The following is a 12,129-nucleotide window of genomic DNA, read 5'->3' as shown; positions in this document are numbered from 1 at the left end:
GCAACTCAACAGCATGCGAGGCAACCACCTCAGTCTCCACTTACGGCCTTGCAAGCCATAGCTCTGTCAATAAAGCCACAATAAAAACATCCAAAAACATTAAGAAGCCCATCTTCTTTATGTATCTTAAGTGGAAGATGCATATATATATACACACTATTTCTCTGCTACAAGGATATGCATCAAGAATTTGAACAAAGAAAAGCCATAAATCATAGCATTCATGTAGTATTGCCCCCTCAAGCACCAATCTGCAAGACTCGGGTATTAGTAAGGACAGAAGTTAACACACACAACAGTTACTATTTTCTCAGAAAGTGAGGCTACATACTACAAGTTAATATAGCACTACCTCTATAGGAGAACATAAGAATAATGTTTTCAACATAAAACCACAAGTCAAATCTGAAAGATAAACCAAATTTATTTAAAACAAAAAATTAAGACAGTGCTATCACCACAACTGAAAAAATGAAGGATTCTTTTACTGATGTGACAAACCAGCCAATTTACAGCAGTTACATTAATTCTGAGAAAATCAGGTTGGCTTCAATTGACTACATGTACTTTCTGCAAGACAAACCGGTTCCCCTTTGCTCCCCTTCCCAAAAGAACAGACAAAAACATCCTATAAAAAACATGTACAGAATTTTCAGACACTTGATCAAAACACAAACCACTGTCCAAAAGCCTGAAACTTTCCAACAAGGTTAGATCCTTTGTCGCTTCAACCAACCCTCAACGGGGGAGCTACAAGCACAACGCCGTCACCTCTGACAAAGAGCATCGGAATATTCCTTTTGGTAGACTACGAAGAAGGAAAGAAAAACAAAAGCATAGTTTACAAAACACATCTGCTAAGCATATGACCGAATTCAACCGCAACAAAAAAATCAGAAACAACTCCAACAAACACCATCTCCAGTGTACAACATTCCAGCATGCTGAAGAGATCGATACAACTAACATCAAGTTTTCAGATATCCTTTGTACTGCCGTAACAATTTGCCCAAAAGTTCTATTAGATCTTGGTTCAAAAAGTAGTCAGCAAGAGACTACTTCAACAAGATAACATAGTTTAGTTTTAGAAAAGTTTTCTATAGGGATAAATACACTAAGTCCTTACTTTATAAATCTCTTCATAGGTTTCTTCATCAATCTCTATTGTAGTTACAGTTTCTTCCACATCACCCAAAATCATATTTAAGTGCTGATCATATGCCTGTAGGAATGAAGATAGTTTATTATTTCTTCCAGAATTCAAACATGAGCTTATTAAGACAAGAATTTTAGCAAGACTTTCAGACATAATTAGTTTAGCCCAATTTTGAGCAAAATATGCCACTGCATCAAAACAAAGTAGTATCAGTTGAATTCCAAGCAAACATCAACAAATCAGTACTCTGCAGCATAAAAAAATAGGAAGACATTTATATTTACTGAAACACTCCTCTGGGAAATAGCTCTGAGGCATTCAGTGAGAACGCACACAAGAACTCAGACGCAGACACACTTTATTAACATTAAACCAGCTACACATTCTCTGCTACCAGTCCAGCCCCTTCAACCAATTGCCTGGGGTCACCTTAACGGATATGAAAGCTGTGTGCCTCATGGATCCCTCCTCAACTTTGTGTTCCCAAAGGAGTTGGGGCCCAGTTAACACATGGGACAACTGGTTCTCTTCCCCAACACAGTACAGTACTCAGGAAAGATGATTGACTTGTTAGAAAGCAAAAAATCTGTCTTGTCAAGAGACACACCACTCTCAGAAGAAAACACTTAGACAAATGAGATTTGCAGAGAATCCAGCTGAGTACATAACCCATCATGCCCCCCACAGTGTGCCTTACAAGATATTTGTTTGATAATGATAATCTTATTCTTAATTCAGTCTTAAAGAGACCTCAAGGTACTTCACAAGAAAAGGCCTGAAGCATTATTGCTTATGTCACAGAAACAGAAGCCAAAAGCAGTGGAATGAATTGCTTGGTATCATTCAGGAGACAAGAAAAACAAAATACATCTCTAGACTCTCTAGAGAAGCATTTAATAGCAGAGTACTGAACAAATTAAATTTTTCCACTGATCGCATGTGATAACATGAAGGGGTCAGCCTTCATTACTAAGATGATCTTTAACCTACCTTCTCTAACCAGTTCCACACTTTTAACTATGAGATACAATTACTTGTGTTTTCAAACTATTTTTTTAAACAATAAGTGGAATATTAGAGGTAAGCTTGTGTAATACTGTTGTACATGAAAAAAAGGCTTCCCAGTGCTTAGCTGAACAAGCATGGCATTGTTCCATAAGTTTTACTTACATGTAGTCTGCCTCTAAGCTCTCTGTCGTTCCTCATTTTCACATAGATTCGTTCATCTAGACTGAGTCTGATGAGATCAAGTGGCTCCTCTACAGTATTTGTTGTTTGTTGCTAAAAAAATAAAATAAGTTATTTGTACAGAAAAAGGCTGTGAACTTTTCCATTCCTCAGTGTTTGAGAGACACAGAAAACAAACAGGTAAGAACATAGATGCAAACATTCCAAATCATTCCTTCACATTCTGTTGAACCCGAGTGCGGCTGGTTCTACCACGCTACAGGTGTTCCCCAGCCTGAGTAAAATGAGTTAAAAAGGCTTCAGTTTAGTTGGCAGAACATCACACCTCACACGTACTGTTGTGTAAACTCTATTCCTTACCAGCAGCCATCATCCACACTGCATGAAACCCTGCTCAGCCTGAGCCAGCACCACACCTGTGCCACCACACGGCCCAGGATAAAAAAAACCCCAAACACACACTGACATTTTCAACAGCACCCCTCAGTTATTTGGGCAACACACTGCCCACCCCTGTCTCCTTTCCCCCAAGGCCTAGCTCAACAAGACTGCACTCAGGCCAGGCCTCAAACCCGGTTAGAAACCTGAGCGCACACCGAGCTGAGGTCTCTTTTTTGGGAGAAAGGTGTACTTTCAGGATCACAGCGAAAATCTGTGAACGCCTTCCTTCATGCTACCTATTTCCTCCTCGCTGAGGCAGAGCCATGGGTATCTTCCTCAGCGGCTTCCCGCCACTTCCCTCCTCCGGCAGTTCCTGAGGGAAACGGGCCCGAAGCGAGCCTCGCCCGCCCTCCTGACACCCCCGGCGGCAGCACAAGGACCGAGGCCGTGGAGTAACTTCGTTTCAGACGGAAAGAGCTTCCCGCCGGGGGGGCTGCGCCTCAGGAAGGAGCCCAAGCGGGGGGCTGTGCCGGGAGGTACGGCCAGCCCCAGCCCAAAGCCTGCCTCCATCTTACGGCCCTGCAGCCGCGGAGGGAAGGCGGGAGACGGCGGGAACAGGGGCCCGGCCGCTGCTTCCCGCCCTGAGGGAAGCGGAGAGCAGCTCACCTGATCCACCTCATCCGCCATCTTTCAAACCGCCTCCCGCCTTCTCCCGCGAGACTTTATGGCCCTTCCCCTTCCCCTCCGACGGGGGCGGGACGGGGGGCGGTGGCAGCGGCAGCGGCAGGGCAGGGGGTTGCGGCAGGGGTCGCAGCCTGACTCGCTGCTGGCGGGGCGCCATGGCCAGGAAGCGCAAAGCATCGCCCCGGCCGGCGGCTGCCAGCAAGAGGCGTTCCGGGGGGCTGGGGGTGCCGCGGGGCGAGCCGGAGGAGGAGGAGGAGGAGGGTGAGTGGGGAGGGAGGCCGTGGCGGGCCGGGCCGGACGCTGCGCCATCGCCGGGGCTTGGGGCCGCTGCAGGCCTCTGGTGTTTGCCGTGGGTGTCGAGGGGGGGGTGTCGGGGGGGCCGGGCAAGGGCCGTTCCCTCAGGCTGGAGCCGTGGGTAAGCGTCTGCGCAGAGCTGGGGGGGTTAAATCCGTGTGTGGGATGGGCCCCGCACGCTGTCTGGAAGCACTGACGAAAATGGGCGCTGAGTGACCCGGGGAGGGTTTGTGTCGCCTCAGCCATGGCGGGGCCGCGGCCGTGACACGCAGGTCCGTGTCCCAGGAGGTGCCTGGAAAAAAGTTCTCCGGAGCAGCCTCACGAAATAATAATTTCTTGTGAGTGGCAGGTATGATGCTTGTTTTTCAGCTGACCCACTGACTGTAGGAATCTTTATGTACTTTTTGTGCTTTACGTTATTGTATTTTCCTTAAACAGGTTGTTCAATTCCTACTGATTTATTCACAAGCAATGATATGTTTGTCATTGTGGGTGCTTACTTTTTCCTGTAGCTGGCTCTAATGAAGTCTGTGGATTTACTATTTCTGATTGCCATGGAGATGAAACTCATCCCTTAACATATCTTCCTTTCTTCTGTCCCATGCAGATAATTTTGAAGAGAAAAAGCCCAGTATAAAGAATGATTTAAAAGCTCCAGCTAGGAAGAAGGAAGATTATGATACTGGAGTTTCCAACTCAGGAAATAAGCCTTCAAATCAGAAAGGGGCAAAATCACTAATAAAAGAAAATAAAAAAAATACTAGAAATAAAGGGAATCATAACAAAGAGGAAACGTGCAGGTATGTTTACTTATCATTCAAGTCTATAGGAGCTTTCTCTTCATGTTATTTGTGCTGCATATGTGCGTGTCAGCAGTTTATTTTAGGCTGTCAGTCCAATTTAGTACATTTGTGTCACACAGCTGAACAGAAGTACTGTCTTTTTCCTTGCACAGTCAGTCCTGAGGAAGATAGTCTGTATAGGAAGCAAATATATGAGCCTTTTCAAATTCAGCCTTTTAAATATAAAATTTTATTTCATTTGTTACAGTTTTTACACAGGACTAGGGAGGCATTATGGAATCCAGCATTAATAGAAATGTTGGCCTAAGATTTGGGTTTAAAGTGATGAGTAGAAATCTTCAAACATAGCATTCTCTGATGTTTTTTGGAATCCAAATATAATAGCATGGTCTGCCCATGTAGCAAATGATTTGGTGAACCATTTCTCCAAGTACTCATTTGTAGAAGTTGTAAAGGATGGGGCCTTTTGTAGGTCCGGTCATCTTCCTTTCTAAACATCCTTGCAGAATCAGAACCTAAGTTTGAACTGAAAAAATGTTGCTCCGTGGAGCCCATGGTTATTTATGGCAAAGACAGTTTGCTTTACAGAGAAGCAAATTGTGGGGTAATTGTTAAATATTCAATCTGTTGTTACTGAGGCAGAGGTCATGCTTCATTTATTTCCCTATTTTTAGTGTGTTCTTTCTCTATTTTTCTTAATTAAACAAGCACCTACGTTTCCTGATGCTAAAGCCATTTTGATAATTTTAACAGTGACTCCCTGAAGCCCCCTCAGAAGGAGATGAAGTTGAAGAGAGAATCTCCTGTTAAAAAAGAGATGGATGAAGAGAATACTGACAAGGATGATGATGAAAGTGAAGATGAATGGGAGGATGTGGATGGTAACAATTGCATGTTTATTCATATTAAGGAGTAAATATTCTTATACACTTTTTTTTTGTGATTTGATTTTTGAACCGTTTCTCATTTGCATTCAGGTAAAGGTATATGCTTTGTATACCTAAAGTATGCTCCATGTGCATATCTGTATCTTTAAAAGCTCGTATCTTACAATGCTTTTAGAATGGTTCCAAAGTAGAAAAAAGCCAGACAACTACTGACCTGATGATAGTAGTGCCTTGAATTTGACTGTTTGTTGGCTTATGTTAAAATTATGCTACCACGTACAAAGCACTTTCTCAGCTGTTTGTGTTGTCTAGTATTGAGCAGCTATGAATGACTCAGTTTGAAGATTCAAAACTGCAACTTCCTAGTAAAGGAAAGTGGAGATGAAACCAACTGAGCTGTATGATTAGGTGGTCATAAGCAAACTGTGATAAGAATCATGATGACCATCCTATTTTGTTGCTACGGATTTATGCCTTCTAAAGTGAACAGCTGTCAGTTTTGTTCTTTGCTACTCTGCAAGTACCCTCCAAGTCACATCTGCTTCGTTCACCTGTCTCTTCGTTGAGTTTGCCTGTGGCAGCCACTTGCCGTTAGACTGTGCTGAGCTGATTCCTCAAAAGCAGGTGGCTGGTGGCCCACAGTTATTTGAAATAACTGAGCACGCACAGTGTTACGGAAGATCCAGGAGCTGGTAATTACTGGGGATGTTTGTAGGTTGTTTGAACATGTTAGGTAGGTTGTTATGCCATTGTCACATCTCCTTGGGGCATCTATTCCATGTTTACTTATCATTTAGTAATATTTTATTTTTCCAGAACTCCAGGAACCTGCCACAGATAAGTTAGAAGAAGCAGCTGTTCTTCCAGCAGTGGTGCTGCCAAGCAATCCTGTTGAGATAGAGATTGAAACCCCAGAGCAGCTGAAGAAAAGAGAGAGGAGGTAAGAACAGGGAAGGCAGTGGAGGGCCATTGAGGGATGAAGTTAAAAATATGCTCAGTCTTAACTGTCACTGACTTGCTGTGTTCTGCGTGGAAATCCCCACTTTGTGCAGACTATTGAGTTGGAATGATGCGAGGTCAGGGGATGGAGAACAGTTTACACATGACAATTTTACCAGAAATCTTCAGTGGATGTTGGTGGGAATGGAGGTTTTTCAGCCTCTTAGTTAAAAGATTTCATCAATGAAGAGAAAGCCATTTTTCCAGAAATCTGAACAGAATGCTAGCAGTAATCTAAAAGTCAAACAATTCAGACAGTGAATTTTAAGTTTAGGATGGAGCTGTCCAAAGCTGTCTAGTAGAAAACTGTAGGCACATAAGGTTAGGTAGAATTTAGGCCTTCTGAATATACCCAAGCTCTCAGTAGTCGGGTACATGGAGTTCACGGTTCATTAATCATATGTAACCTGCATGCCTATTCACACAGGCAGTAACTAAACTTTTGTGAAGCGTGCAGAGAAGATTCTCTGGGGTGGATTCTCTTTGTGAACTGATCCAGTTCAGGAATCTAGAAAGGCAGGTTCATAGAAAACCCACAACATCCATTTCTTTTGTAATCTTATGCAGAGAAAAAAGGAAAGCTGAGTTTGAGATGTATCTTCGGAGAATGATGAAACGTTTCAGCAAGGAGGTTCGTGAGGACACACATAAGGTATTGGTCACAGAGAAACCTGGCAGAGAAAAAGTTCAGCATAAAGATGTCTGAACTGGTTCGTAATGGAGAAGAAACTTAATTTTGATCAAATAATTTGGGGCCATGGCTAGAAGCGAAGAAATAAAAAGGCTGTAGTCCTGACAAATGCTCATTATACTTCTAAACTGTAAGTTAGAAACATTAGCGACTGCATTAGTAAAATTCTAACTCAAACCAGATGTGAGTAGGGTGCATATTTATCCATTGAGTATGTATCTGCTCGTTCTGTCGGGGTTAAAGTGTCAGTCACGTAGAGCAGGAGGCGCTGACAGGGACTTCACAGCTTTGCTGTCTTCTGATGGTAATCTGCAGACAGCCCGGTGTCCACCCTGTGTGTGCCTGGGAGGCTTCACTGCTGCTTGTCTTGGTTAAAAGAAGCAGCGAAGCCTTCCTTGTCTATACCATGGACAATAGTTCCAGCAAAGAAAATCTCTTGTGAACTCACTATAGAAACTTTTTTCTCTCAGGTTCACCTCTTGTGTTTATTAGCAAATGGTTTCTATCGGAACAGGATCTGCAGCCAGCCAGATCTTCATGCCATTGGTCTATCCATCATCCCCACCCACTTCACAAAAGTGTCTGCAGGCCAAGTGGACCTCCTCTATCTTTCCAACTTGGTGAAATGGTAAAACTCTGTCTCCTAATCACGCTATCACATAGAATGTAGAGCCAGGCTTCAGGGAGAGGGGTAAATGTAATTACCAGTTTTCAGTGATTTTTCTGATTTTAAATACAAGGGAGAGAGTCTGTCCTTTTTGCAGAAGGAAAGGATGAACTCTGAAGTTTAAGAACACAGTCACAAACACTAGACAATAAGTAGGTGTCTCATATTTCAGGTTTGTTGGAACCTTCACTGTCAATGATGAGCTTTCCACTGAAAAAGGAGAGCCCCTTCAGGCGACCTTGGAGAGGCGCTTTGCCATCTACGCTGGACGAGATGATGAAGAGTTGGTTCATGTAAGTGACTGGGAAGTGCAGGGTTGGTTGCTGAGTTTGGATGCTAGGTCAGTGCTGTAGTGCTCTCGGGTCGCACACAAAGTGGTGTTGGAGGGATGGATTTGGAGAAAACAAATGGGTGACGTAGGTGATTCTGTGGCTTTTTGTTGTGTTTTTATCTGGAGTCCTTCTGTGATTAAATTATTCAGTTTGAACTGTGCCTAACTGGAGCCTCTGGTTCTGGTTGGCGTCACTGTGTGCTCTGCATTCCACTGTGGATGTCTTTATGTATAGTGTATAGAGCTACTTGTTCCTAAGTATGTTTTGGCTTCTTTATATTGCTTTAGCAGTGTAGATCAAAGAAAACCAACTTAATAGGTTTCTTCTGAAATACTAATTTGAGTGAAGGAATTCTTGGGCTTACTTGCAGCCAGAGAAACTCTTTAGAGATCTTTGAGCTGAAGGTTGGTAATTTGTTACTGTGAGTCACCACTGAAGGCTGAAGGAATTGAGCTCTGATTTAGAGCAGCCCAAGGCCAAGGCTTCAGAAGGACTTCAGCTCTACAGTCATTTCATGGTGGAATTTGATTAAGGGGAAAAGTGGAGTCAGTTGCTTCAAGTCACATAGAAATTTTGGTAAAACAACTGAGGGAGGGGGAAACATAGAAGATCAAATTGACAGGGGACATTTAAAACAGCAGAAACGAGCTGCTGCTTTGCAGGTGCATGGCTTGCAGCTCTGCCCTGTCACTGATAAAGAGGGATGTTGCAGCTTCTTTGCTGCAAAACAGGAAGCAGTTGTTGTGGTGGCTTTGCAACCTTGCTGTGGAAATGCAGAGATGTCACTTCCCGGGACAGGAGGAAAAGTCAAACCAAGCCTTGCTTAGGCAGCTTCAGTTGAGTCCCATGCAGGAAGGCAGGTGCCAGGTCACAGCTGTTAGCCACTCAGTTGTGACTGATGACATTCTCTGGGTGGCTGGTGTTTCTGCTGGGTTCAGCTGATGGGCTGTGGTTGGCTTTGGTCACCTTTGAGAGGCAGAATTCAGAGTTATCTTATTCACTTTTCTTCAAGAATGAGAGACTGATAGGGTAGATAGAATTTGAGTGACTTACTGCATCTGCTCCAGCAGGATGGGTCATTTAGCCTCTTTAGGAATTGGTTCCTCATCTGTGAATTAACAGATAATAACAGTAGTAACATAAATAAGAGCCAGAGAAGACCGTGCAATGCTTTAATACTACGGCAACTGGGCTACCTACTGTGTACAGCACTGGGTAAAAGGTAAGAATGAAAATGATTTGTGGCAGAACCCAGATTGTAAAAGAGTTTCAAGAAGTTTCTTTTTATGGACATTGAAAAAAGGTTAAACATGCTTTATTTTTTCTTTTGCAGATCTTTTTAATTATTCTGCGAGCGTTACAGCTGCTGTGTCGCCTCGTGCTGTCTTTTCAGCCTGTTCCTCTCAAGGAGACAAAAGCAAAGGTAGTTTTTGTGGGGTGTGTGGAATGAGGAACAGGTCACTGGTTTAGAGAGTAGGATTGAGAAAACTCTGGCTGTTGGAGCTTGAAGTGAATCACTTACTGCATGACCCAGGGTGATGACAATGTTCTGTCTGTAGTGCAGAAGACAAACCCTTAATTTTTAGGTTTCTCCTTTAAAAAAGCCACTAATTTTATGTCTTTCAGCAAAGACTTCTTATGCTTCAGTGGTTTTTAATTTCTTTAAAATTCAGACAGGAAACACTTGCTGCTTGAGTGCACCTGTCTTCAGCCATTTGTTTGAAGTTTTCAAGTCCCTGAGACATACAGGTTGTCCATGCCCGCCAGCCTTTGGTCTGCATGTGCCTCATGCTGATTTCAGTCTTTTTTCAACATATTCTTAGCCACTATGATAAAAGTGACCTAGCCTCTTTCTTCGCAGGGAAAAAGCTCATCCAAGAGGCAGTCTCTCAGCAGTACCTCTGGGACACAGGAAAGCTCTGCCACGACACCCAAAGCTGCGGCAAAAAAATGCCCCTGCAAAAAAGTCAAGCAGGATGAGAAATCCTCAGGGAGTGAAGAAGGCAACAAGGAGCCAAAGAAACTCAAAACTGCTCAGACCAAAAGGACACCCAAGGCAAAGTTGACTACAGGCAGCCAGGAACAGAAGGAAGCTAGTAATGAGGAGAGCAGCTTAGCGGAAAAAGATGTGCCAGTCAGGCCCAAGAATGATCGCCGGAGACGAGTGGCCTCCAAAGTGTGTTACAAAGAAGAGAGTGGAAGTGATGAGGACAGTGTTTCGGACTTCGAGGTGTCAGAGGAGAGTGATCTCTCTGATGAGGATTTTGAAACTGTCTCTAAAAGGCGGAGGAGGTCACTGGGCTCCCAGAAGTCAAAGGTAACACCTATAAAAAGCCCAAAAACTGAGACTTCAGAATTGAGGCTGTCCAAAAATTCATGTGGAGCTGAGCCTAGGCCAGCAAAAAGTACAGCTCCAGCCTTGCCTCATGCACAGAGAAAGAGAAACAAGATAATTTCTAGTGATGAGGAGGATGGACAGCAGGAGGTGAGAAAAGTGTTGGGCACAGACCAGTGGCTGGAGGTTTTCCTTGAACGTGAGGACAAGTGGGTGTGTGTAGACTGTGTTCATGGCACCGTTGGCCAGCCCCAGCTGTGCTTCACGTATGCCACAAAGCCACTTTCCTACATTGTGGGGTTTGACAACGATGGGAGTGTCAGGGATGTGACACAAAGGTATGACCCAGTGTGGATGACCGCGACAAGGAAGAGCCGCGTGGACCCTGAGTGGTGGGAAGACACGCTGCAGCCATATAAAAGTCCTTATGTGGAAAGAGACAAGAAGGAGGAAAATGAGGTAAATAGCAATAGGTTATTCAGGACATTTAATGCCAGGAGTTCAGTCCTGGGGTTCTCATTCAGGCAAAAATCGTTAGGAATCTTTCCAGGAGGGAGGAAGTTTGTATTTGAACTTGAAATGTTCAGACTGAGCATGTTTTAAAGGGAATATACAAGGATAGATTAAAATAATATCAAATGGAGGCTGTTCAGAGAAATTTGCATAGCAAAAGTACTGGACAGCCCATGCTGCAAACTTACTGCTATGCTTTCTGTACAGTTTAGCATCACCCTCCTCAGAGAGAGTCTTTAAAATACATAGATCTGGGTGCACATCTAAGTACCTGTTTGCAGCAAGAATGTTGGCTCATCTGATTAAGTTTCCAGTGTTTTTTTCCTTTGATTCTTACTATAATCATTTTCTTACAAAGGGTAGCACAAGAGAGTTGTGAAATCACTCTTTGTATAATTCCTAGTTTCAAGTTAAGCTTCAAGATCAGCCTCTACCAACAGCAATTGGAGAGTACAAAAACCACCCTCTTTATGCACTGAGGAGGCACCTGTTGAAATACCAGGCGATTTATCCGGAGTCAGCTGCTATCCTGGGGTACTGCAGGGGAGAGGCTGTCTACTCCAGGTGAGTTGTGCACATGTTGTCATGTGCCACTGATCTTTGTAACAAATTTAAGAGCTAATTTGTGTGAGGACCATGATAGTGTCAGCAGTATCTTAGGCCACAGGCATAGACGGGGTGAGGCATTCAGCTGCTCAGAGAGCATTTGCATATCACTTAAATACAGGCTTTTTTACCATTCCTAACACATGATTAACAGTTTTGAAGTCTCTGAGACTTCAAAACTCTTATAGTAGCTTCCTTCTGGCCTTTTTAGAGACTGCGTACACACACTGCACTCCAAGGACACTTGGCTGAAGCAGGCTCGGGTGGTGAGAATTGGAGAAGTGCCTTACAAGGTAAGGGTTTGTCTTCCTCCTGTGCAACATGTCTGCCCTCTAAAGTTCAATTCTGTTTTGGTTTTTGCCTTCTCTCTGCCAGCAGATGCAGATTTCTCACTTGCTTGTATGACTTGTGGTAGCTGCATTGTGAATCTGTCTGCCTACAGCTGCTGTATACTACCCAAAGCCCAGCTAGCTCTTCTTCCCACCCCAAGGGTATCTAGCAGAACTGCACCCTTTTCATCTTCTCCAAAGGCATCCTAGCATTTTATATGAACTGCAGGATCTGGCTCCCTGTTGCATACAGGTGCTGTGCAT

General features: G+C 43.8%; 2 protein-coding genes and 1 long non-coding RNA gene across 4 annotated transcripts in view; 1 reads left to right on the top strand and 2 right to left on the bottom strand.

The window, feature by feature from the left end:
- Positions 1-406: 406 nt before the first annotated feature.
- On the bottom strand, positions 407-3,487 carry LSM3 (LSM3 homolog, U6 small nuclear RNA and mRNA degradation associated). Its single transcript, XM_074878876.1, has 4 exons — positions 3,392-3,487; positions 2,327-2,437; positions 1,127-1,222; positions 407-808 (listed from the first exon to the last, which is right to left on the bottom strand). Exons 1-4 carry the CDS (start codon positions 3,410-3,412, stop codon positions 728-730), a joined length of 309 nt encoding a protein of 102 aa, XP_074734977.1. The 5' UTR covers positions 3,413-3,487; the 3' UTR covers positions 407-727.
- A 20-nt stretch (positions 3,488-3,507) lies between these two features.
- The window catches only part of XPC (XPC complex subunit, DNA damage recognition and repair factor), a 13,489-nt gene continuing 4,867 nt past the window's right edge, over positions 3,508-12,129 (top strand). The window contains exons 1-11 of one of the 2 annotated variants that reach the window (XM_074878873.1): positions 3,508-3,670; positions 4,311-4,503; positions 5,260-5,387; positions 6,210-6,333; positions 6,960-7,044; positions 7,554-7,711; positions 7,923-8,043; positions 9,416-9,505; positions 9,944-10,876; positions 11,334-11,494; positions 11,748-11,829. In XM_074878873.1, the coding sequence (XP_074734974.1) occupies positions 3,565-3,670; positions 4,311-4,503; positions 5,260-5,387; positions 6,210-6,333; positions 6,960-7,044; positions 7,554-7,711; positions 7,923-8,043; positions 9,416-9,505; positions 9,944-10,876; positions 11,334-11,494; positions 11,748-11,829 (2,181 nt within the window). In that variant the 5' untranslated portion in view covers positions 3,508-3,564. Of the gene's footprint in view, positions 3,671-3,892; positions 4,053-4,310; positions 4,504-5,259; positions 5,388-6,209; positions 6,334-6,959; positions 7,045-7,553; positions 7,712-7,922; positions 8,044-9,415; positions 9,506-9,943; positions 10,877-11,333; positions 11,495-11,747; positions 11,830-12,129 lie in introns of those variants that run through there. The other variant, XM_074878872.1, reaches the window with a different exon arrangement.
- Positions 8,523-12,129, bottom strand: part of LOC141947621 (uncharacterized) — a 4,838-nt gene continuing 1,231 nt past the window's right edge. Inside the window, exons 2-3 of the long non-coding RNA XR_012630215.1 lie at positions 9,136-9,190; positions 8,523-9,048 (exon numbers count right to left, since the gene is read on the bottom strand). This is a non-coding gene — a long non-coding RNA (uncharacterized LOC141947621). The remainder of the gene's footprint in view (positions 9,049-9,135; positions 9,191-12,129) is intronic.

This window comes from Strix uralensis, chromosome 10 (assembly GCF_047716275.1).
Source record: "Strix uralensis isolate ZFMK-TIS-50842 chromosome 10, bStrUra1, whole genome shotgun sequence".
NCBI lineage: Eukaryota > Metazoa > Chordata > Aves > Strigiformes > Strigidae > Strix > Strix uralensis.
The sequence above is the reverse complement of the archived record's forward strand: the minus strand, read 5'-3'. Positions and strand labels throughout refer to the sequence as shown.

What these genes read in the sequence shown, in the direction of transcription:
- LSM3 (XM_074878876.1), bottom strand. Translation starts at nt 3,412, where the DNA reads ATGGCGGATGAGGTGGATCAG. An exon ending in AGCTTAGAGGCAGACTACAT is followed by an intron (nt 1,223 to 2,326) that starts GTAAGTAAAACT and finishes TCATTCCTACAG; the next exon opens with GCATATGATCAGCACTTAAA. An exon ending in CCTATGAAGAGATTTATAAA is followed by an intron (nt 809 to 1,126) that starts GTAAGGACTTAG and finishes CCTTCTTCGTAG; the next exon opens with TCTACCAAAAGGAATATTCC.